The 21408-nt window shown below is 39.2% G+C and overlaps 1 protein-coding gene across 3 annotated transcripts in view; it reads left to right on the top strand.

Moving 5' to 3' along the window:
* LRRFIP2 (LRR binding FLII interacting protein 2) overlaps window positions 1-21408 on the top strand; it is a 118450-nt gene that overhangs the window by 23918 nt on the left and 73124 nt on the right. For 2 of the 3 annotated variants that reach the window (XM_082848466.1, XM_082848465.1), the window contains exon 3: window positions 15410-15496. In XM_082848466.1, the coding sequence (XP_082704592.1) occupies window positions 15410-15496 (87 nt within the window). Of the gene's footprint in view, window positions 1-15409; window positions 15497-16710; window positions 16762-21408 lie in introns of all 3 variants that reach the window. The other variant, XM_082848467.1, reaches the window with a different exon arrangement.

Raw genomic sequence — 21408 nt, 5'->3', positions numbered from 1 at the left:
TAGAACTCCCGCCGTGTCTGTAATAGGCATGTTGCTGCTTTGCTGGGTGAGCATGTGTGTCACAACTCTGTGAAGATGTCATAAGAGCAGGTGTTGGAGGAGGTCAGCAGCAGGTTCTCTAGGGTATCAGAAGGCCAATCCGGATGCTTACCTTTCTCGCTTGTTTGACTTTGATTGTCCCACAGGTTTGGGGGGAAATGCAGTTGGAGAGTTGACTTTCAGTGAAAATTACCCGAAAGCACAGAGTGTATCAAATGGAGACCCTTAGGCAGCTAGCCTCGCAAAAGGAGAAAGATAGGGATGGATGAAAGCCAGTTATGCCGCCTTACCACGGTCAGTTTGGTGAGTGTTATGAAGAGTGTTCCTATGAGAAGTAGAAGCTTCTTGGAGGGTTTGCAAGCAGTCTTACTGTGGCCTCACTGAAGCCTGGAATATTCCTCCTTTCCTTGTTGTAGAGCTGAAATTATGAAGAAAACATGTTTTCTGCACATCTCTTCAAATGGAAGTCGTCAGAACGTTGCTTATTTTTGAAGCTGATGATTTGAAAGCCCTTGCAGTTCTAAAATTCTGTGATCTCTTTTGAGATTCAGGACCCAAAGAAAATTCATACTCATAACACACAACTCTCTTGAATCTAAAGAATCAATGACAGGCATAGAAAGCGATCGTCTTTTATAGGAGTTAGGGTCTAGTAAGTGGAATGTTTGGAGACTTTTACGTTGAGCAGAATTTACATGTATACATATTTGGTGTGCAAACCTACTTGTAATAATAAGGAAGAAAAAGAAACTATGGCTGTTTAACATTTGTAGCTGCTAGAACTTGGATTTCATTTTTTTAAATAACTTTATTGAGATATAATTCACATAACATATAGTTCACTCATTTGAAGCATACCATTCAATGGTTTTTACATGATTCACTTTTAATTTGTGGTTAAAATATATATAAGAAAATTTGCCATTTTAACCATTTTTAAGTCTACAATTCATTGGCATTAATTACATTAACAGTGTTTTATAACCAGCACCACTGTCTATTTCAAAAATCTTTCATCACCCCAGACAGAAATTCTGTAACCATTAAGTAGTAACTCCATTGCCCCCTCTTTTAGCCCCTGGTAACCTCTAATCTACTTTATGTCCCTATGAATTTGTCTAATTCTAGATACTTCATATAACTGGAATTTTACAATATTTGTCCTTTTTGTGTCTGGTTTTTTTCACTTAGCATAATGTCTTCAAGATTCATCCGTGTTGTAGCATGTGTCAGAACTTCATTCCTCTTTTTTTTTCCTTGTAAATAACTTAATTCCTTCTTTTATAGCTGAATGATGTACCATTGTATGTATATATTACACTTTGTTTATCCATTTATCTATTGATGGACCCTTGGTTGGATTTTATTATTTTGCTGCTTAAAGAGGTAAATTCCAGGCATCTGGAATGATGAGTAGTGAGAACCAGAAGTTTGTGGTTTTGATTATAGATTAGCAGCCTGAGAAGGATACAAAGGGAAGAATTGTGCTTAGTTTAAAAGATACTGTCCAGAGGGCTTCCCTGGTGGCGCAGTGGTTGAGAGTCCGCCTGCCGATGCAGGGGACACGGGTTCGTGCCCTGGTCTGGGAAGATCCCACATGCCACGGAGCGGCTGGGCCCGTGAGCCATGGCCACTGAGCCTGCGCGTCCGGAGCCTGTGCTCCGCAACGGGAGAGGCCACAACAGTGAGAGGCCCGTGTACCGTAAAAAAAATAAATAAATAAAAAAGATACTGTCCAGTGTTATTGTTTTATGGAATAATAATCATAATAGCTTGATAGAGCTAATGATTTTCTCATAGTTATTTAGCTATTTTATTTGAGTATTCATTTTTAGGCCATGTCGAACTAAGGATAAAAAACTCTTGGCAAGGATAGCAGTTTTTTAAAATGCAAAGAATTACCATAATCAATAATAATTATGGGTAATACCATCTTTCATTTAAGAATAAAGTAGTCTTGGGGGCTTCCCCGGTGGTCCAGTGGTAAGGAATCTGCCTTCCAATGCAGGGGACATGGGTTCGATCCCTGGTGGAGGAACTAAGATCCCACATGCCGCGGTGCAACTAAGCCCACACGCCTCAACTAGAGAGCCTGCATGCCACAAACTACAGAGCCCATATGCCTTGGAGCCTGTGTGCCACAGCTAGAGAGAGGAAACCCGAACTCCACAACTAGAGAGAAGCCCGCGCACCACAGGGAAAAGATCCCGCATGCCTCTATGAAGATACCGTGTGCTGCAACTAAGACCCAAAGCAGCCAAAAAAATAAAGAAAAAAAATTAAAAACTTAAAAAAAAGATTAAAAGAAAAGAATAAAGTGGGTTCCTTTTTTAAACGTGAATTTTGAATGTCATTCATTTAGTAAATGTTTATTGAGCATTTACTCTCTGTAGATGCTGTGTTAGGTAAGGAGGACAGGGAATGGACAGGTCTAACATGGTCATTTCCCTTTTTGGAGGGGAAAATTGACGCTAAAAAATCATTACATAATGGACCTGTTCTTTGATTTTCAGCTTCTTTTTTTCTTCAAATTTAATGTCTACATTTAATATTGTAATTTCTGTCTTGAAAGCTGTGATTGTCAGTGTATATCACAACCAGTGGCATTCTTAGAATTGAGCAAATGTAATAATACATTTATTTACAACTGTGCTAAATGGTTTGAGTGAACAGTAAATGATTTCATTAAAGAGTGTGTGATGGGGGACTTGACATTTTGGGGGCTTTGGGAAGGCTTCCCTGAGGAAGCGCCTTTTCAATTGAGTTTGAAGGAGGAATGCAGTGATTTAGGGGAAGCAGTTGTCAGATGCGGGGAGGAGCTTTACAGTCAGAGGGAAGAATGTGTGACAAGCTTGGAGGCTGAAAGAGTGTGGAGAATTCAAGGAGTAACAACAGCACAGCTAACATTTGCTGAGCTCTTATTATGTACCAGGCACTATTCTAAGTTCTTTAAACAGATTTAATCCTCTTGATAACTCTATGGGGTGGTCTACTATTCTCATTTTATCCGTGATGAATCCAAGGCATGGAGAAGTGAGGTAACTTGCGCAAGGCCACATAGCTAGAAAAGGGTCCGGCTGAAATGTGCACTTTGGCTCCTACACTCTTAATATTTGCCTCCCGTGATATCACTGTTAACTCTGACACGTACAGCAAGGAGGAGAGTAGCCAGAGAGGTAGGCAGGAGCCAGGTCACACAGGCCGGTGGTTCTCAACTGAGAGTGATTTTGTCTAGCTGAGGGCAGTTGGCAGTGTATGAAGATATTTTTGCCTGTCATAACAGGGGGAGGGGCGCGCTAGTGGCATGTGTGGGGAGAGGCCAGGGATGTTGCTAAAAATGCTACAGTGCACAGGACAGTCCCCACAGCAAATGTCAGTAGGGCTGAGGGTGAGAACCCTGATATAAGATTTTGGTCTGTGTCCTAAGAGCAAAGGAAAAAACATTGAAGGGTTTTGTGTAGGGGTATGACGTGAACAGATTTGTGCCTTCAGAGGATGACTTTCCTGCGGGTTGGAGATGATATCACAAGGAGACGTTAGTGGATGCGGAGAGATGAGTCATGAGACTTGCAGAGGCATTGGTGGCCTGGCCTAGAGTGATGACAGTAGGGATGGGGAGAGGCGGTTGGAGTGCAGAGGTAGGAGGAGGTGCTCAGCGAGTGGCAGTGCTTAGGTGGCAGAGAGGGGAGGTTTGGGGTCGTGCATCCTCGGGGTGGTAGGCAACGTTAGTGCGAGGAGGAGGTTTGGAGAGGGAAGACCATGAATTTATGTTAGGACGTGTGGTATTTAACGTGCCTGTGAGGCATCTAAGTGGAGATTTTGAAGAAGCAGTTTGGGGATTTGGATCAAGAGGTCAAAGGAGAAATCTGGGCTATACATACATATTTGAGACTTGTGCGCATGTAGGAAGTAATTGAAATCATGAGTTGTGGATGAGATTGTCTAGGGAGAAAGTGTAGAGTTGAGGATAATCACTCCTCAGGCTGAGCCCTAAAGAACTCTGTGATTTCAAGGTCATGTCTTAAGTCTTTCTTAATTTTGGCACTTTTTTGATCACCCTTTTGTGTTTGGTTCAGGTTGTTCTTTGCAAATTGGATTTGTCTGAAAAATTAACTGCACAGGAGGCAGAATTACTCTTATTTAAAATACCTTTCAAATGCCTTTAATACACTCAATGGTGGTACACAAAAATTTATAAAAGATTATGAAATATGAGTTAATTTTTCAGGGTTATGAAAAATGAATGTCTTTCTTTCCATTTCTGTCCAGTTAAAAGTTTTCTTTAAAAATTCTCCCCCTTTGTACTTACTGTTTTTAGTAGGCAAATTCTTTGAAAGAGCAGACCTAAGTTGTCGTTTTTAGTCATTTAGGAATCTTTCCAGTGGCATTAGTACATGAATGCAGCCAATTCCTGTCAAGTGCAGACCTCTCTGTTTTTTCCCCAAAAACCCACTGGAACTGAGGCGAAGGAGGGTAGGCGATGTGGTTGGGCACTCCCTCCCGCCCCCCCCCCGCCCCCGCAAATCCAGGGCTCTGTGATGGCCAGCGTTACTCTTGGTATCTCACTGTTCCTTGATTTATCCCTCTAACCAGAATTAAGGGAGGATTATTGAGCCCTATTACTTAGTTTTGTGTCAGCGTGACTAAAAAATATTTGGTTTAAAGTTCATTGTCACAATCTTCACCATTCCCATGAGTTACAGGTATTTGGAGAAAAAATTCAGATAGCACAGTACCCTTATCCTAAATGTAAGGACGCTACTAGCAGCCCCACCGCCACCCCCAGCACACACACAGAGTATCTCTACCACAACTGTGGGTCACATTTCCCCTTCGGTTAGATGCGTCATTGCTGAGCCAGAGTTTCAGTCTTCCTGGGCTATCTATTTACTAGATTGTAGTCAAACCTCAGTAATAAAGTCTGTAATATTAAATTCCTTCTCTCATTCCAAAAGAATATTTTGCTGTCAGAAGTTTTCTAAATAAAAGGAAGATATAGTTGTTTGACATCAGAAGAAAATGGGTTAAAATCCCTAGATTTTATCTAATACATATTGGTGTTTATGCTCAGAAAAATTTATATAGTTGGTTTTCAACTACCAAAAGCTTTAAAAAAACGGTTAAACACAATTATATTGTAAGATCTAATTAAAGGGATTTCCCTGGTGGTGCAGTGGTTAAGAATCCACCTGCCAATGCAGGGGACATGGGTTCGAGCCCTGGTCTGGGAAGATCCCACATGCCGCGGAGCGGCTGGGCCCGTGAGCCATGGCCACTGAGCCTGCGCGTCCGGAGCCTGTGCTCCGCAACGGGAGAGTCCACAACAGTGAGAGGCCCGCGTACTGCAAAAAAAAAAAAAAAAAAATATTAATTAAAAAAAAAAGAAATGCACCTCTTTAAAAAAAAAGAATAATCGTTAAAAAAAATCTAATTAAGAAAAATGGTACCTAAGATTTTCTACTAAAGGGAAGTTGCTAGGAAATTGAGTAATGATTTTTATTTGTTAATTTGGAAACCATAGCAACACAATAAATATTATGTCTCTTAATTTGTCTTCCAGTGTGCTTTTGGCATGAATGTCACGGAAGAATAAACAAAATTAAACACAGTAAACTCTTGAGTCTTTAGCTACCTGAATTAGTCATTTGCCTTGAATGTTTCACTTTCTAGAATTTTGTATTTCAGATTTCTTGATATTAAAGTGTGGTCTGTAAAGGTCCAAATTATACCTTATTTTTCTTTCTTATGCCAGTTGCATGGATTTTATATTATGGATATACATGCAGGCTGGCAATTCCATGTTTGGCTCAGTTCAGTGCATTTCTGTCAAATCATGAAATTTTAATTTGCCTTGCTTTAAAACTGTCACATGATCACAGCAGGACAAAAGTTTAAAAGCTAGAGGTTTCCCTTCCTTTAAAGGCATTTGAGTGTGTGCTATGTTCTATTCTTTTTGAAAAATGTTAAATGCAGAAAGGTTTTGATGATAATATCAGTACCCATGAGTCTACATTAAATGATGCTAACATTTTGGGACAGTTATTGCAGACTTTTCTTATAAAGATCAGAAGGAAGGGAGAAGACATTATAAACCAAGTTTAGGGCCCTTTATTTTACCCCCAGGCCTATTTTCCCTTTCCCCACCCCAACAGGGAACCACCATAATAAAATCATGAGGTATCCTTTCTGTTCCTGTTCTAAAGGTTCTAATACATATCACTATAAACAGTATTGTTTTATGGGTTTGTGTGTGTCACTTTCTAAGTGTTCTCAGGCACAGGGGTGTGAAACAACTAGAACATGTGGGAAGCTGCTAGAATAACAGCTCAGTTTGGCTGGAGAGATGGTGGGGGGAATGGGAGATGATGCTGGAGAGACCAGAGGGGCCGATCAGGAAGGGATTTGTGTGCTAAGGAGTTCACGTGTGATTTCGGCATCTGTGGGGGAGCCCTTGAAGGGTAAAACCTTCAGATTTAGGCACCATGTAAAGAGTGACTGGTAAGGAGAAAACTAGTTAGGAAGCTTTGTTGTCATCTTGGTGACAGTTGATGAGAGCCTGAATTAAGGCAGTGATAGTGGGAATGGAGAGGGAAGTTTGGACTGAAGAAATAGTAGAGAGAGAGAATCTTGATGAGAACTATAGCTGAGATTTAGTGACAGGGTATGGACGGGGGGATATAAACGAGGGAGGAAGGAGCCTAACGGGGATCCTTCATTTCAGTTCTGGGTAATGGGACAGCTGATGGGGACATAAAGAGGAAGAGGAACTTTAAGGGAAAGATTATAAATTCCATTTGTGATATAGCAAATCCGAGGTTCCAGTGGGACAGCCCCAGTGTTTAATAGCCAGTTGGATCAGGACTGTGACAGAAAAGTCTGGGTTGGACACAAAGCTTTGCAGACTCTCAGTATCAACCAGGGAGGGAACATAGAGTGAAGAGAGTGAGATGAAGCCTGGAAGCTTTGGCTATATTAAAGTTTAAGGAGCTAGCAGAGAAAAATGAGCCCATGAAGGATTCTGAGGAAGAGAGGTCAGAGAGTCAAGAGGAAAACCAGGAGAGACTAGTATTGCAGAAAGCCAAGAGAGGAGAGTTTTCAGAAGTTGCGTGGCAGTGATATAGGAAGCCAGAAAGGACAAGTGAGATAAGAAGAGAAAAATTCTGTTGGGTTTGGTAGTCAGAGGTCATAAGTGACTTTGGCATGAGCAATTTCACTGAAATGATTTGGGCAGAAGCCAGAAAGCAGTCATTTGAAGGGAGTGGGGAGTGAGGAGGGAGGTGCTAGAAAAAGTTGGCTGTAAAGAGAAGACGAGGTAGAACTGAACCAGGATGGGACTGTTTGTTTGTTTGTTTAAAGATAAGAGAGACTTTGAACCTACTTATGATGAGAAGAACAAACCAGTAGAGGAAGAGAGTGTAGACAGAGGAGAGAGATCAGATAGTTGAGGCAAGGTCCCTAGGGAGGGTGGAGTTCACATCATAGCACAGAGGGTGTGTGTCTCTTTATATAGGGACACATCCATATATGTTTTATATGTATATTTTATATAACTTTATATTTGTGTTTTATGTGTATATACATATATTTTATATTTATATTGCCATGTAGCTTTATAATGAACTCTCTTGCCTTTGACTCTTAGGATGATGGATTCAAACTATTTTTTTTAAGTGGATATAACTTTGTTTCCCCCCAGAATATTCAGCCCCCCCAGAATAGTTCCAAATGAAATTTGACATGTGGGTTATATTCCAAGGAAACAGAGGGCACTGTCCAGTGGATAGGATAGATCCTGCTTTACTTGTAGACCCACAGGACAGTTATAATAGGATTGGCCTTAGCTGAGTTTCTGATTTGGAAATTGATTTGGGCTGATTTGGTTTATTTTAGCCTGTTCCGTGTTTATTTGACCTAAGCAGTAACAGAATCTAAATTTAAAATTCTGAAAGTGTAAGGATGCTTTTGGGTATTGGGCATCATAAAGTATATTATGGCTATCAACCATTTGTTCCTTGGTGCAGATTAATTTAACAGTGTGTAATGTGGAAATAACACGGATAGGAGGAGAGTTGGAATGGAGAAAGTGAAGTTAGAATTAGGAAATAAAGTATCCTAGGTGAAAGTGTAAGGGCCTGCTTGTAAGAGGGGGAGTCTGTAGGAATGGATATTAAAGGTTGCATTTAAGGGATATTGTAAAGAAGGTTTAGTTAGGAAGTAGGAGTCCCTGAGACTGAGTTTTCAACAAGGGTTCCATTTCTGGAGATTGAAAAATAGGGAAGCAAAAGCGTATTCACTGAGGGAAGATGAGGTTGCTTTTATTCACTCTTAGTATATGACAAGAGATCCACTAGACAGTTAGAAATGTAGGCTTTGATTCTGGTCAGAGCTTGAGATGCTAGATTTGAATCATTCTCGTTGGCTGATAGTTGAAAATGTGGAGTAAACAGATGAGAGGAAAGTCTGTGTAGAGCAAAAGGAGATTAACTACATTTGGGGTAAAGTCATGGTCAAAGAAAAAAGGGAACCAGAATGGTACAGTTTCACAGAAAAGAGAGAATCTATGCTAAATTGAAAAATCACAGGTTAATTCATCCAAAGTAAACTTTTATTATTTGCCTAAGGATATGTTCTTACACTTGGGGTATAAAGATATAAGTTGTGGCAACATAGTTAAGAGCATTAACTGGAGTCAGATTCTAAGGATGTGGATCTCAGTTCCAATATTTGCTGGCCAGGAGATATTGGGCAGATTACTTAATCCTTCTGTACCTCAAGGTGTTACTTTGTGGATTAAAGGAAAATAAACACCTAGCTTTGCTAAGTGTTCAAATAATGGTAGTAATATTAATGAGGTCTCATCTTTTCTGTCATCTTGAAAGTTTGAGTTTTGATTCTATGAAGATCATTCTCAAAACATTGTTTAATTTTATAAATATTGAGAGCAAGGGTAAGGCCCCCCCCCCCGCAACAGAATTAGTACAGTTTGAATTGGGTCCTGATATATTGCCAGAGCTTAATCATTATTTCCCACATGTGTTCCTTGGAGCATAATCCTTGAAGAATTACTTAGGGCTTATTTAGTAATGTGGTTAGGTAAGTCTGAGAAATGCTTTTTTATTTTACCTTTTTCTTGGCAATTCATAATGTGTATTATTAAAGATTTTTAAAAATTTAACCTGGCATTTTCCAGACTTACTAGATCATAAGAGTCCCTTTCTCCCATTTTATATACTGAGTTTTATGTGTTGGAGTTTTACATATTTTACTATTTATTTAATTTAGCATATTTTTTATTCACTGTGTCTCATTTATTTAAAAATTTTTAATTGAGATAGAATTCACATACTGTAAAATTCACCATTTTAAAGTATGCAGTTTTTAGTGGTGTTTAGTGTATTCAGAAGGATGCACAACCACTGCCACTTCCTAATTACAAATTAGAGACATCTCATCAGCACAGAAAGAAACCCCATACCAATTAGCAGTCACTCTCCATCTCCCCCTTACTCCAGCCCCTGGCAATCAGTAATCTACATTCTGTCTTTGGATTTTCCTATTCTGGACATATCATATAAGTGGAATTATACAATATGTGAACTTCTGTGTCTGGCTTCTTTCACTTAGCATAATGTTCTTAGGGTTCATCCATGTTGTAACCTATATCAGTACTTCATTCCTTTTTATGTCTGAATAATATTCCATTCTATGGATGATACCACATTTTGTTTATCCATTCATCAGTGGATGAATATATGAGTTGTTTCCATTTGGGGGGCTATTATGAATAATACTGCTATGAATACTTAATGTACAAGTTTTTGTGTGAACACGTGTTCGTTTCCCTTAGGTACATATCTAGAGGTGGATGCCAGGTCTTATGGTCTATGTTTAATGTTTTGAGGAACTGCTAAACCATTTTCAGTAGCAGCTACACCGTTTAACATCTCCACCAGCAGTGTGTTCTGACTTCTCCACATCCTTGCCAACGCTATTTATTTTCCATTTAAAAATTTTTTTGTCATAGCCATCTTCGTGGGTGTGAAATGGTATGTCCGTGTGGTTTTGATTTGCATTTCCCTAATGACCAATGATGTTGAGCATCTTTTTGTGCGCTAATTGGCTACTTGTATATCTTCTATAGAGAAATGTCTATTCAAATCCTTTGCCCATTCTAAAATGGAGTTACCGTTGACCCTTGAACAATGAGGAGGTTAGGGATGCCGACCCTCCCTGCAGTCAAAAATCCCCCTGTAACTTACAGTTGGCCCTTCATATCTGGGGTTCCTCTGATCTGTGGATAATGTAGTTCTGTAGTATTTACTATTGAAAAAAAATCCGTGTGTAAGTGGACCCATACAATTCAAACCCATGTTGTTCAAGGGTCAGCCGTATTTGTCTTTTTATTGCATCTCATGTATTTTTCTTTTTTTACATCCCCAAACAACATAATACAAGATTCTGATGGTAGAGGAAAAGTCCCTAATGTAGAAGCACTCAAACCATAGTACATGTTTAGTCCTCATCTTTTCCATTGTATGGTTCCTAGTTATTAGTTGAGTGATAAAGTGAACATTCAACAAATTTAGAAGGTTTATGATTTAACACAATCTAAAGCATTTATTCCAGGGGTGATCAAGGCCCATGGTTTTTGCTGTCATTTTGTTTTTCCACTTGCCCCAAGCATTTAGTGAGAAATAGATTTAGTTCTATCCAAACATATCTTTATTTTTTGTGTTTTCATTTTCACTGCTCTAGGAAGAATAAATTCCTATACCTATCCAATTACATATTTCCTTTAATCAGCTTTTATGTGCCTAATATTTGAAAGCATAATGATCAGAATAATGTTTAGAAACCTGGTCCAGTACTTACTGGATTTCACAGGTAACTTCTGAACCTGAATTTCCAGTTCCTGAATTTTCCTGTTAACTTGATTTAAAAGTTTGGGTCATGTCAGCCTAAAGACCATACAAATACTTAAATGATTTAGGCTCCTGAATACTTCTGATTTCATTCATGTCTTATGCTAACTTTTAAGTTAACCTTTTTTTTTTTTAGGTAAAATAAACATAACATAAAATTTATCATTTTAATCATCTTTAAGTATACAGTTCAGTGGCACTAAGTACATTTAGATTGCTGTGCAGTCATCACAACTATCCATCTTCAGAACTTTTTCATCATCCTTACTGAAACTCTGTACCCATTAAATAATAACTCCCCAATCCCTTGTCCCCACCAGCCCCTGGAAACCACTGTTCTACTTTCTGTCTCCATGGTATTTGACTACTTCAGATCCTTGAGATAAGCAGAATCATTTAATATTTGTCCTTTTGTGTCTGGCTTATTTCACTTAATAATGTCTTCAACAACATTGTAAAACAACTATACTCCAGTAAAACATTTTTTTTAAGACTCAACTTCCTCATATATTTTATTTATTTGTTTGTTTGTTTGTTTGTTTATGGCTGCATTGGGTCTTCATTGCTGTGCATGGGCTTTCTCTAGTTGTGGCAAGCGGGGGCTACTCTTCATTGTGATGCACCGGCTTCTCATTGCGGTGGGCTTCTCTTGTGGCTGAGCACGGGCTCTAGGTGTGTGGGCTTCAGTAGTTGTGGCATGCAGGCTCAGTAGTTGTGGCTCACAAGCTCTAGAGCCCAGGCTTAGAAGTTGTGGTGCACGGGCTTAGTTGCTCCGTGGCATGTGGGATCTTCCTGGACCAGTGCTCGAATCTGTGTCCTCTGTATTGGCAGGCAGATTCTTAACCACTGCGCCACCAGGGAAGTCCTCCAATAAAATTTAATTTAAAAAAACCGTCTTCAGAATTCATCCATGTTGTAGCCTGTGTCAAAATTTACTATTAGGGCTTCCCTGGTGGCGCAGTGATTGAGAGTCCGCCTGCCGATGCAGGGGACACGGGTTCGTGCCCCGGTCCGGGAGGATCCCACATGCCGCGGAGCGGCTGCGCCCGTGAGCCATGGCCGCTGAGCCTGCGCGTCCGGAGCCTGTGCTTCGCAACGGGAGAGGCCACAACAGTGAGAGGCCCGCGTACCGCAAAAAAAAAAAAAAAAAAAAAATTTACTATTAAATTATTACTATTATGTAGCCTTTTAAAGGCTACATAATATTCCATTGTATGTACATAACACATTTTGTTTATCCATTCATCTGCTGATGGACATTTGGGTTGTTTCCACCTTTTGGCTATTATGGATAATGCTGCTATGACCATTGGTGTACAAATACCTGTTCGGGTCTCTACTTTCAATTCTTTGTTGTATGTACCCAGAAGTGGAATTATTGGATCAAGTGGTGATTCTATGTTTATTTTTTTTTAACCAGCTTTGTTTTGAACTCAGTTAAATCCTCGTGGTCCTTTAGTTTTTTATCTTTTTTATTTTATATCTGTCAGGGTGGGTTAAAACGAATTTGCAGTAGCTCTTTTACGCAATAGTATTCTGAGGGGAAAGTGCTAGTGTTGGTACTTAGAAGTATGCTTTGTGTACCTATAATTTGACTATTTCAAAATATGTCAGTATAAGAATAGAGTACACGTCTTGTCTTACCAGATTGGAATCACCGTTAGCTCCTTGCTACTCCTGTCAGGCATGTGGAAGCAATGTACAGAAAAAAAACAGATAAAGTAATTTTAAATCCTCTTTACCTTTTTAAAGCTTGCCTTATTTAATACCAACTCCAAGGGAGGTAGTATCTGAGTTTTGCATAAAATTGGCTAAGTAACAAAGAGAAGGATGTTTTTCTGGCTCTGAAGCCCATGTTCTTTCTGTTATACAGCAGTTAGGTCCCTTCCTTTTTTTTTTTTAATTTTTAAATTTAATTTTTTATTTTGGAGTATAGTTGATTTACAGTGTTGTGTTAGTTTCAGGTGTAAGTGATTCAGTTATACATATATTATAAATATATCCATTCTTTTTCAGATTCTTTTCCCATATAGGTTATTACAGAATATTGAGTAGAGTTCTTCGTGCTATACAGTAGGTCCTTTTGTTGTGCAAGAAGTTGTATTAGAGAATAGATTTCAATTACCTATAATTTAGGTTTGGTGAGAGAAGTCCCGTTGTAGAATAGATTGTGCAGAATTGGCCACAGATCTCAGGAGGATGAAATTGGCATTCTCAATAAATTTCTAAGGGAAGCTACAAGTGCAAAGCTAATATAAGTGTAAATGAAAATTCCTACACATTGCTGTGGCTTTCTTAAATTAAAAAGAGAGATTTGAAAATTTTTCCCAGAAAAATGATAATTTCTAATTTTAAAACGTATTTGTTATCTGCTGAAGCATAACTTAGCCTTGAAGTCTTTCTCTATAAAATATAAACTCTGGTAAGAAAATGGTGACCATTCATAGAGGGGTAAAGAAGGTGGGGAATGTAGGGTTTTTAATGATAGCGGCCAATGTAAAATTCATGTGAGAACACTAATTGCTGTGGTGATGACAGTGTGAGAGCTTTCGGTTGGCAGATTTCCGTTCACTTTGCAGCGTTTTTGCTACTTAAAGATCAGTTAAACAGACTAGGAAATTGCCAAAATTGGGGTAGTTGAAAAAGTAGTAACCATTAAACTGTCTCCTCTTCTTAGAAGCCTGCTGTGACCTTGCCAGGCAAAACTAATTGCTCCTCCCTGCATGCTTCCTTCCCTTTAAACATTGTGTTTGTCTCCCTTGGCTAGTTTGTGAACGTCTTTGGGGCAGAGGTGGCATGTCTTAACTCTGTATTATCAGTGCTCAGTATAATTGCTTACACACAGTAGACCACTTTAAACATTGGCTGAGTCTCTTCCTAGTGTGAGACTTAGGCACAAATATAATAGCATGAGAAGAAGCAGCTACTGTCATTATCAGAAGAGAGGGGATCTGAATCAGAGTTGGGATGTGGCCAAGAACTGAGGAAACCACCGCAAGGGAAACCAGAGAGATTTTTTTGTTTCATGTGGTACATCAAGCTGTTTCGTTGGCTCATTTCCTCGATACTTTGGCCCATGACCTGAAAATCTCTTGTTTATTTAGCAGGCACTGAGGCATGAAATTTGTGGGGTGACAGAAGTATGTAATTTTAATACCATATAATACCATGTAGTACATTTAATACAGTGTAATAAGCCACAGTAGGCACATGTCCATAGGGTATTACTCTGTGAAAGAGGGACTGGGGGAACCCTTCATAGAAGGTAGCACGGTAGCTGAAGAAGAGAGAAGGGAGAATACCTCCTGCCAGCAGTCTGTGAAGAGAGGCTTAACCTCCCAGCACAGTAGATGGAGTCCAGGAGTGGAGGAAGGTGGATGCGGCTGGCGCAGGTGGGGCACATAATGGGAAATAAGGTGGAGAGATGACTGGGAGAAACCTTAATCTCTGCTTTTGCTTTTCGTCTCCTGTCTTCTCTTTGTGCTAGTCTATGGAATTTTTGCTTTAACCATGAGTAATGGGGAGCCACTGGAGTATTTTACACAGCAGAATGATTGACATGATCAGAAACAAAGGCAGACTGGCAATCATGTAACCACATAGAGGATGAATTGAAGGGCAGAATCTGGAGTTGGGTAGATGGATTTGGAGACTGTTGCAGTATCCAAACAAGAGATAAAGAGTTCCTATTGTATGATTTCATTTATATGCTATGTCCAGAAGAGGCAGATTCGTAGAGACAGAAAGTAGATTAGTGGTTGCTAGGGTCTGGGTTTGGGTAACGGGGAGTGATGACTGATGGGTACAGGTTTTCCTTTTGGGGTGATGAAAGTATCCTGGAATTAGATAGTAGTGATAATTGTGCAACTTTGTGAATGTACTTGAAAACCCACTGAATTGTATGTTTTTAAGTTGTGGATTTGATGGTGTGTGAATTATATCTCAATGGAAAGAGAGAGAGAGAGGAAGAGTTCCTGAAACAAGCAGGAACAGTGAGCATAAAGAAACCTGAGATGGGTTGGAGAGAAACTCAGTGGTCCAGAATTGACAGGACTTGGAGAGGGAATACTGGCAAGGTTCAAAGTGAAATAGAGGCTGGCCCTGCAGTTTCTAATCTGTATGAATTGATGGGGAAGAAAATTCTGGAAAAAGCAAGTGTGTAGAAACATATAATGAATTGTGTGAAATGTTTTGAATGTGTAATCAAGGCAAGCAGTTGACGGTAAAGGCCCAGATTTCAGGAGAGACTCTGGGACTAGGAAAAGAAGTGAGTACGGACGGGATGTTGATGGAGGAAGTCAGTCGGGCTGCTGGTGGATGACATCTTGCCCCCCACCCTCTTTGGGAAGTAATGTCCCATTTGCTCCTTGTCCTTCAAGCTGATGTACAGGTGTGGTGTTGGTGGTGGTGGTTTTTAAATAAAGCTGAATCTTTACATTACTTTTCAGGCAGAGGCAAGACTGGCAGCAAAACGGGCTGCCCGAGCAGAAGCAAGAGATATCCGCATGAGAGAACTGGAACGGCAACAAAAAGAGGTAATTTGGGTGGATAACCCTGATTTAGTGTTGGTCTCAAAAATATCAATACTTGGCTAGTTTCCGTCTGAAGTAAAACTGGTTTCTTCTGAAACACTGGGAATAGAATAACCTGATGTATATATTTTAACAAGCCATTTATGTCAGCAAGTTAAATGCAATATTTGTTTTAAATCATAACAGCAAACACATACATAGCTCTTACTCATTATAAGTTATTATTGTGTAATAAGTGCTTGTAACAGCTAAAGTAGGCTTAGCGATGACAAAGTTATTTCCTGTGGTCCTAAATGTCCTAGAATTTTGACTAATTATGTTATGATGTCTGCATAGTAAAACTGAAATCATACAACCTTACAGTTTGTAAGCATATTTAATAATAGAAGAAAATATTCATCTAAGAAAATGAAAAAAAAAAGCACAACTGTAAGACGGGTGGAACTCCAGTTTTGTGTTACAAAAACTAGTATCTGTATATAGGTCAAAAACTACTGGAAAGAAGTGATTACTACCAGTACTTTGGTTTATCTATGGTGGAATTATGATTGGTTTTATGTTCTTATGCTTTTCTGTAGTTAATATATTTCAATATGTTTTAATTATCGGAAATAAAAGCAAAAAAATTTTCTAAGTAGGCATATAGAAATTGGGTTGCTTTAAAATGAAACAAATACTCTTTTTTACTCTTTCCTTCTGACATTGACCTAGCTCCGAAAATTCCCATAAAAAATATTTCTGATGTTGTATTAGTACGAAGTGGGGTGTAAAACCTGCAGGGCAGTATTAAACACTTTATTTTGAGGTTGGTGATGGATCTTCTGTTAATGTGTTAAAGAGATGTGCATAGAGTCCATATTGTCACAGCTCAAAAACAAAACCAAAAGCAGTTAATATATTGCTAAATTTTTTAACCTCATAGCTTCAAATATGAGTGCAATTCTTGGCTTGAAAATGTGACAATGTATTGTCTTTTATACTCCTAAAATTATAAGGATACAGTTATTAAGTATAAGTTTTATTTATAGTTCTCTAAACTACAGAGGACCATATATCTCTATTATTGAGCATATTTAGCTTAGTATGTTCTGTATTTTGAATGTGTAACAACTTTGAATTAACAATCATTGCTGTTCAGGGCAAATGTATGTGATTAAGACTTTTCATAGAATGCAGTATGTTGGATGCTTTAGTTTATGAAACTTTTGCATTTGTAGCACTCTTATCATTCCTTTGATCGGAAATGGGGACAGATTCAGAAGTGGCTGGTAGGCCAGGATTGCCTGCCCTGCATGTTGTGATCAGTTGCTGAAATATGCAGTCTCAAAGTAAAACATTGACTAATCGTTTGCCAAGTAGGAGTGTTTGTCATGTTTGAACCTAAAGGTCAGAGAGTGTCTCTTCTGCCTGTAGTGGACCAAGTGTGTGCTTGGAGTCCAGCCATTTCTGTTGTAGTTACAGCCTCACACTCATCTCATGAATGCTCCTGACCAAGAAAGATTGAGTAGATGAATGTGTTTTCTTTCTATGGGTTTGTTCTTCTGTCCCTCAGATTTGTCCCTCTACCCCTCTCATTCCTTCCACCGCCCTCCACCCCGCCTCTCCTTCCCTGTTCCCTTCTTCCTTTCTCTCTTTTTTTAAAAAAACTAAGTCAGCAGGGTTTTCATTGAGGGATGACCCAAGTCATTCTTTCATTTCCTCTGAAAATTACTTTTTTTGTTTTACCATCACTCCCAAATTTGTTAGCTACAAGAACAAACTGCAACCAGTAGAGTGTTAGTTACTGTGAATCATTCTTAAATTTGAACTTTTTTCAGTGTTGATAAGTCTCCCAGCTGCCTCCTATTGCAGGGGTTGTTAGCTTGGTATGTGAATAGGCATGGGGGATGGGGCATGAAGCCTTAAAATCTCAGGCAAGGATTTGAGTATATGTATGTTTTCATGTGAAATGCCCACAGGCATTTTTATCATCAGATTCTCAGAGGAGTCTGTGATCCTAAGAGGTTAAGAACCACTATCTAATTGTTGCTAAACAAGCAACTTTCATAAACAAATCCCTTCTAGAATAGCATTCTAAGGTATACCCAGAATGAAAATATTTATGACTCTATTGACCTACACATTTAAAACTTTATCATACTTCTCATTGTGATATTTTAGAAAAGAGAGAAAAAAGATGTTTGGTTGCTTAAAATTAAGCGAATCCTCATGTATGTGTTTGTTATTTTGGAGTGGAACCTGTCCTTTCTTGTTACTAAAGCTAGCTTAATTATTTTTATTTAGAGTGTCTTCTGCATGTAACTGGCTTAATATTACTGATGATGTCTTAAAAATGTTTGGTGTGAATATGAGAAATCGGTTTTATTTACAAAAATGGAAATATTAATTTCTTCTTTTAATTATGTATAATAGTTCTCAAATTAAATTGCCTAAGAGTTTAATGTCTTAGGGCAGACCAAAACATTAAATGAGAAGAAAAGTCTAAGTTAGAAGTTTAATATGTGATTCCTATGTTTAAAGGCCATGAAGATAAACATATTTTTTATCTCTGTGAAAGGTGTGCAGGTCAGGCAGTGAACATGCTAGATTTTCATGGAAGGGGGTTAGAGGCTTAAAATGCAGGTGGCAACTAACCCAAGTCTTCAGTAATAGGTAGGATTTGGACATGCAGGGAAGGTGGGGTTTAGTTTCGGATGGGAATAATTAACACTCTAACCCCTTCTGACACTTGCTTTTACTGCTTTAAAACTGATTTTTCCTCTCACTTCTTACCTTATCCTTGTCTCTCTGGCTGCTTTCTGTCTATGAGCTTATAGTATAAGTTGGCATGTGATAGTCACAATATAAAATATAAATTACTAATAAATTTATAATAAATAATGTATATACAAACAATTGGATTGTCAGTTATTAGAAGGGAGAATCTTCCTATATTAATAATTTCTCCTAATTTTATTACTTTTTCGTCTGGGGGTAGGCTGTTGGGCTGTGAATAGGTAACCCAAGGGCGTGAGGCTCAGGAATGAAGCTATTGTTGAGTGCATATCTGTGTGCCAACACTGTGCTCATGCTTTTTATATATGTGTTCGTTCCCCATTATAAGATAGGTACATTATCTCCATTTTATAGATAGGTGATAAAGGATTGGTGAAGTAAACAACTTGCTTCGTTGTGACAGACACAGGGATTCTAAGGGATGAGAGGGTGCCCCATGTGCTAATAATGGAGCGGGAGGTAGAAGGACCACGAAGAAAAGGGCCTATGTCTCTCCGGGCTTCCAGTTGGTCTTAGGTTAGCCAGTGCTTCTGTTTATAAACTGGATGTCTGAAGCAGTGGCGTGTTGGTGACCTGAAAGAGTAAATGCAGTTTCTCAAGTTTCCTAATTTAAAACTGAGGGAATGGCTGCAGCCTTGAATTAAGTATTTGTTGTCAGAGAAGATGGCCAGGTGTATGCACAGGGTTGTGGGCTTTTTTTTTTTTTAATAAAACCACTTCATCCTCACTCCAAGTGAACTTTTAAAAACAGAATATGGGGCTTCCCTGGAGGCGCAGTGGTTGGGAGTCCGCCTGCCGATGCAGGGGACACCGGTCCGTGCCCTGGTCCAGAAGGGTCCCACGTGCCACAGAGCGGCTGGGCCCGTGAGCCACGGCCGCTGGGCCTGCGCGTCTGGAGCCTGTGCTCCGCAACGGGAGAGACCACGACAGTGAGATGCCTGCGTACCGCAAAAAAAAAACAAAAAAACAATATGTTTTATTTCCATTAATTTAACTTGAATGTATCAAAACATAATTTTCCAGAAAGCTTTAACAATAAATATCCATCTTTAAAGGCATTGTCCTGTTCGTTCAGCTTTGGATCCTTTAAACTAATGAGACTCCCAGGACAATGAAAATGTTTTGTTGTCCTGACGTGGAAGAGAGGGATACTCTGCCTTGTAATTGGTACCTAAGAACACAGTTTGCTGAATTTTTTTCTATTGGCTTTCTGATGCTAGTAATTCAAGAAAAGCCAATGGGCAGTTTCAATACTATCCCAGAAATACCTGCAAAAGGAAGCTTGTTTTTTTTTCTTTTTTTGTATTCCAGAGGAGGAGAAAGCTCTGAGTAAAAACCGGGATACCTTGCCATTTTCTTCATGTTCTTTCTATGTAATCAGTCTGGATTTAGCCAGTATAGGTTCAATGGTCTGGTGAGTTAGAAGATATGAATGCTGATCCCAGCTTTCTGACTTTGTTGATTCCTAATCTTTTTGTGCTGCAGGGTTTTTTGTACTGTAAAATGAAGGGATCAGACTAGATGATCTTTTTTTTTTTTTTTTTTTTTTTGGCACGCGGGCCTCTCACTGTTGTGGCCTCTCCCATTGCGGAGCACAGGCTCCGGACGCGCAGGCCCAGCGGCCATGGCTCACAGGCCTAGCCGCTCTGCAGCATGTGGGATCTTCCCGGACCAGGGCACGAACTTGTGTACCCTGAATCGGCAGGCGGACTCTCAACCACTGCGCCACCAGGGAAGCCCAGACTAGATGATCTTTAAGAATCCTCTAGCTGTTAAAAATAATTCTAGAGTTGGTGCTAGGGTCTTTTCTTTTATACAAGGATTTCCTTCTGTTTCTTCCTATTTGCCACTGTGCAAAAGTATTCCAGGTAGAGGGAGTAATTTAAGACTACCTGAATACCTGCCTTTCTGTAGAAGAGTAGCGCTCCATGGCAGACTCTTAGTAAAATGTGTGCTTTGAGTCTTTTTTGGTGTAATAAGAATTTGCTTTGAGCTTCCCTTACTGTTTGTATGGTTGCCACTAGCCATATGTGGATAATTAGGTTTGGATTTAAATTGATTAAAATAAAAAATTTCTCTCCTCAGTTGTACTTCTAGCAGTTCAAGTGCTCAGTAGCCACATGTGGCTAGTGGCTACCATACTAGACAGCACAAACATAGAGCATGTCCATTGTCACAAAGTTCTGTTGGATAGTGGTTGTTTAAGGGGTCGTTTATGACTATGGAATAAACTGTATTCTCTCAGTTTAAATTAACCAGCCTGTATGGGTTTACATTTTATTCTGTAGTTCTTCTGAACTCCTTTTAGGCCATTTTTTTCAAATGGGGCTAAAAAGAAAGCTGTGTAAATCTAGGGGTATATCAATACTTAATAAGATATTGTTATTTAGGATTATTTTTATAATGGGTATAATTAAGAATAAATATGAATTCATCTGTCTGCTGCATCTTTAATGGGCTGTGCTCTTTAGAGACAGGTTTTTAATTTCTTTTTAATTAATTTTTTATTGGAGTAAAATTGCTTTACAATGTTGTGTTAGTTTCTGCTGTACAATTAAGTGAATCAGTTATATGTATACCTATATCCCCTCCCTCTTGGACCTCCCTCTCCCCCTTCCCCCACCCATCCCACCCATCTAGGTCGTTGCAGAGCACCAAGCTGAGCTCCCTGAGCTATACAGCAGGTTCCCACTAGCTATCTGTTTTACACATGGTAGTGTATTTATGTCAAACCTAATCTCCCAATTTGTCCCACCCTCCCCTTCCCCCACTGTGTCCACATGTCCGTTCTCTACGTCTGCGTTTCTGTTCCTGCCCTGCAAATAGGTTCATCTGTACGATTTTTCTAGATTCCATATATATGCATTAATGTACGATATTTGTTTTTCTCTTTCTGGCTTACTTCACTCTGCATGACAGACTCTAGGTCCATCCACATCTCTACAAATGACCCCGTTTCTTTCCTTTTTATGGCTGAGTAATATTCCATTGTACCACATCTTTATCCATTCATCTGTCAATGGACATTTAGGTTGCTTCCATGTCCTGGCTGTTGTAAATACTGTAGCAGTGAACACTGTGGTACATGTGTCCTTTTGAATTATGGTTTTCTCAGGGTATATCCCCAGTAGTGGGATTGC

This window comes from Leucopleurus acutus, assembly GCF_964270905.1.
Source record: "Leucopleurus acutus genome assembly, chromosome: 10".
NCBI lineage: Eukaryota > Metazoa > Chordata > Mammalia > Artiodactyla > Delphinidae > Leucopleurus > Leucopleurus acutus.
Note: the sequence above shows the minus strand (reverse complement) of the source record. Positions and strands in the feature narration are given on the sequence as shown.